This window comes from Pygoscelis adeliae, unplaced genomic scaffold (genome assembly GCF_000699105.1).
Source record: "Pygoscelis adeliae isolate BGI_AS28 unplaced genomic scaffold, ASM69910v1 Scaffold410, whole genome shotgun sequence".
Taxonomy (NCBI): Eukaryota; Metazoa; Chordata; class Aves; order Sphenisciformes; family Spheniscidae; genus Pygoscelis; species Pygoscelis adeliae.
In genome coordinates this window covers 2,689,695-2,693,250 of record NW_008823913.1, presented here as the reverse complement: position 1 = coordinate 2,693,250, position 3,556 = coordinate 2,689,695, and the positions used below count along the sequence as shown (strand labels likewise).

General features: G+C 40.4%; 1 protein-coding gene across 1 annotated transcript in view; it reads right to left on the bottom strand.

Annotated features, from left to right (window-relative positions):
* GNB1L (guanine nucleotide binding protein (G protein), beta polypeptide 1-like) overlaps positions 1-3,556 on the bottom strand; it is a 19,331-nt gene that overhangs the window by 4,752 nt on the left and 11,023 nt on the right. Inside the window, exon 6 of the mRNA XM_009318541.1 lies at positions 910-1,125. Coding sequence (XP_009316816.1) covers positions 910-1,125 — 216 coding nt within the window. The remainder of the gene's footprint in view (positions 1-909; positions 1,126-3,556) is intronic.

Genomic DNA, 3,556 nt, shown 5'->3' with positions numbered 1-3,556 from the left:
ATGTATCCAGCAGCTCTCTGCTCAAGGATGATATGGGGGCACACGGGCTGGTTCAGGTCCTCTTCATTGTGTGTTCAGGGGACAACTGCCACTTTAGAAAAGGTTAAAGCACTCAGCAATGGAGAGGCTACGCATGGGCCATTTTAATTTTCATGAGCCTTTATTTGTGCACTTCATTTCGACACCGAGTTAAAACCTACTTAACCCCTTGGCACTGTTGGAACACTTGCTAAAGTTGTCTAGATTAAGCAATATTTATTGCCATTCACTAGCATAGCCTGAACTGGTGATTATGAGACCTCCTTCTAAACCAGCCATTCCAGGTATCCGTAGCTCAGACACAAACTGATATATCCAATTAACTTATTTTCCCTGTCTCCTGCTAGGGCTCTAAAGGTGCCAAAGGAAGCTGGTTGCCTAAACCTCATGTCCTCTTGGTGCTAGCTGGGCTGCTCCTACTCCTTTTGTTTGTGAAGTATTTCATGGAATATTTTTGTCTTTCCCACAGTGGAAAGCAAGCTCTATCCATTCAAGCAGAACCTTTGGAAAAGCAATCCTTTGTTTCTCATTTTTATAACTCATTTATAATGTTTAGGACATTCCGAGAGCTGGATACTACTAACGTGATAAATGAAGATACAGAGGCAATGGCTTGAGTAATGCTAGGCTTGTGTGCCTGTTGCAACTTTGGTAAAACCAGAAACATGTGAGAGAGGGTTTTTTTCTTTTTTTTTAAATCCTCACCATCTTTTGCTAAGTCTAGTCACATAGCACAGACATTCTAACCAGTCTGTGATTAATTAGCTAGAGATCTGCAACAACTCCTCTTCATGACTAAATATTTTTTTAGTCTATCAAACTGTTAGTGCAAAGTGGGATAAATGACACTAGAGGGCCAATGATCCTGACCTGGAGGTTCTGTTGCTCATTGAGGCTCCAGATGCTAAGCACCTTTTCAGATGAGCCCGAGATCCCCTTGGCCTTCTCCGAGTCAAAGTCAAGGCTCATCACTGGCTCCTGGTGGCAAACAAGTTGGCTCAACGCTTTTCCCATTGACAAATTCCAAAGGACCACTGATCCATCTTCATAGCCAGCCAGAAGCAAAGGTTGTGAACCACAGTTGAGCTGATCAAGGGAAAAGTAAAATTGTTTGAGAAGTAAATAGTCTGTTAGGAAAATTATCATCCCCAGGTAGGTTTCAGTCCAAACACCAAGAAAATAAATGAAAATGCTGACTGGCGTAGAAGTGAAAAGTTTAGAAGTCTGAATGTCCAATCTTGATAGTCCATCCACTTACAAAAAGTGTTACTAGGTAACTGCTGACATGCACTTATGTTTTTTATATCCACATATAAAAGTCTATGTTTTATATATATAATATGTATCTAACATATACATATATATACGCACATATAGAAAATTTCTCTCTGAAAATCCAAACTATTGCCCTCTACAACAGCTGAAAAAAGGCTGCCTATGTTTTCAGAAGTTTTCCTTCATGGCCTGAACTTTGATTGTGCTCCTTAAAAAAAATACTTAGAGCAGCTGAGTTACTATCAAGCTATACAAACCCGTATGGACATTGAAAGAAGCGCCATGCTTAAAGATTCCAGTTTCACATTGCCAAGTGTAGGGTTACACGTACGGATCGTTTACCCAAGTCCACCACAGTGCTTAAAGGTAAAAGGTAAACACTGAACCTCTCATCAGGAATCTCTGGGTGAGTCACCAAGGGGTTAACAGGCGCCCGAGTCCCACTGTAACCAATTGAAAGCTATTTTGATTAATGATGTCACAGGCCAAAGGGCATGGCACCCTGGGCAGACACCTAATTTATTTAAGCCTCTGAAATAACTCAAAGAAGGGAACATTACTGGATTACATGTCACACTTAAGGAAAATATTCATCATTGCTCCAGCCAAAAGACTAATGACCCCATGAGCAGTAACCGGTTATGTGAGTGAAGATGCAAATCCCTAATGAAAAGCAACTAAAAAACAGGCATCTGTTAATGCCAGTTATTTCTTTAACAGGAGAAGAAACACCAAAATAGACATTGGGATTACGACTACCTCATGCAGGGACATCTTACCCTAAGAAATGTATCCAATAGCTTATTCAGCTCTTTCCAAACACCGTCTGATCCTACAGGATTCATTTGCTTGGTATTCAGTTCAAAATAAAGGTAAAGAACATTTATAAAGAATTAATCTTTACTGGCATCACATTGTTGAATGAGGTTCTTCAAACTGGCTGGCTGCCAATGTCATGATACAAACCTGCAGTGGCCAAAGGCTCACTGCCTCTATTAATGGTCCAGACTATTCTCCCACTGGTTATTATTTGCTCTAGGGGGAGTTAAACTAACAAGAGATGGGTGGTCTAGGTAGTAAGACTGCTGAGTAAAAGCCTTATGTTCTTTCTCAGATTTATTCAGCCTAAAGAAGTGTTTAAATGAGGAATGGATCTCGCTGAGCGGGGAAGAAAATTGCCCCTTAGAAGAAGGAAACCGAGGAGAAATCCCCTACATCATCCTTCTGAACAGGTCTGCCCACACCTGGGATCCTGCAGGAGCCTCACTCCTTGCTTCAAGACCCCTTTTCTTTTGAAAAGGCAGGGAGCGTGCTCTGGCTAGAAAGGCCCACAAAGAAGATGTCCCATAATGCCCGGAACTGTGCACGATTTTTCTGTCAAATTTTTGATTTGCTAAAATAACGTAACATCAGAGCAACGAATATATGTCAAATATATGTGAATTAATGTTAACTCATCAGGTATTTTGGATGAAGAGTACCTGGTTTTTAATACCAGGGGAAAAGTTAAAAAAACAAATCTGAATGAAATGAACATTCCAGATTTTATTTATATTTAATAAAGGGTAAAACCTTCAAAGCAAAACAAAGTATTTCACAGGTACTTCAATTAAGTTTAAAAAAAGCCCCCAGTTTGGGCACCCACCCCCCCCTGTACTGCTCTTCTAAGAGAGCACTTGACTTCTCCAGAGCCCTGGGGCTCTACAGAAGGTAGAGCTTTCATTAGCCAATGAAACAAGATTTGGATGGGCAGGGTCGGCTCCTCTGCCTTACTCAAAACAGGATGGCCAGATTTTCATAGGTGCTCATAACCCTCATTAAGATAAGAGAGATAGGTGAGTGCTCAGCATCATGGGAAATGCCAAGCAAAACCTTTTTTTTTTTCTTTTTTATGCTGTGGGAATCTTAGCTTAGATTTGAAAACCAGTAATTTGCAGGTGAGATCTAAGGCTGGTCTATTTTAAAAACAGAGTATTGTTTCCTATGACATGAAGATCTCCCACGCTGCTTCTTCCTGACTTTCCCTAACCATATGAAGCGTAATATTTCAATGAGTACATATACTTGAACTTAAACAATAAGCTATTGAAAGATCAGGGGAGCTCTCAGTCTGATGCCTGGACTCACCAAGCAGTGGTTCACAACGGCCTATTTATTTCAGTTCCTAAAAATGGACACTTCTGGCAAAAAGTCTTCACCATTCATGTTCTGTGTCAGTGGAAAAATTAAATTATAAATCATT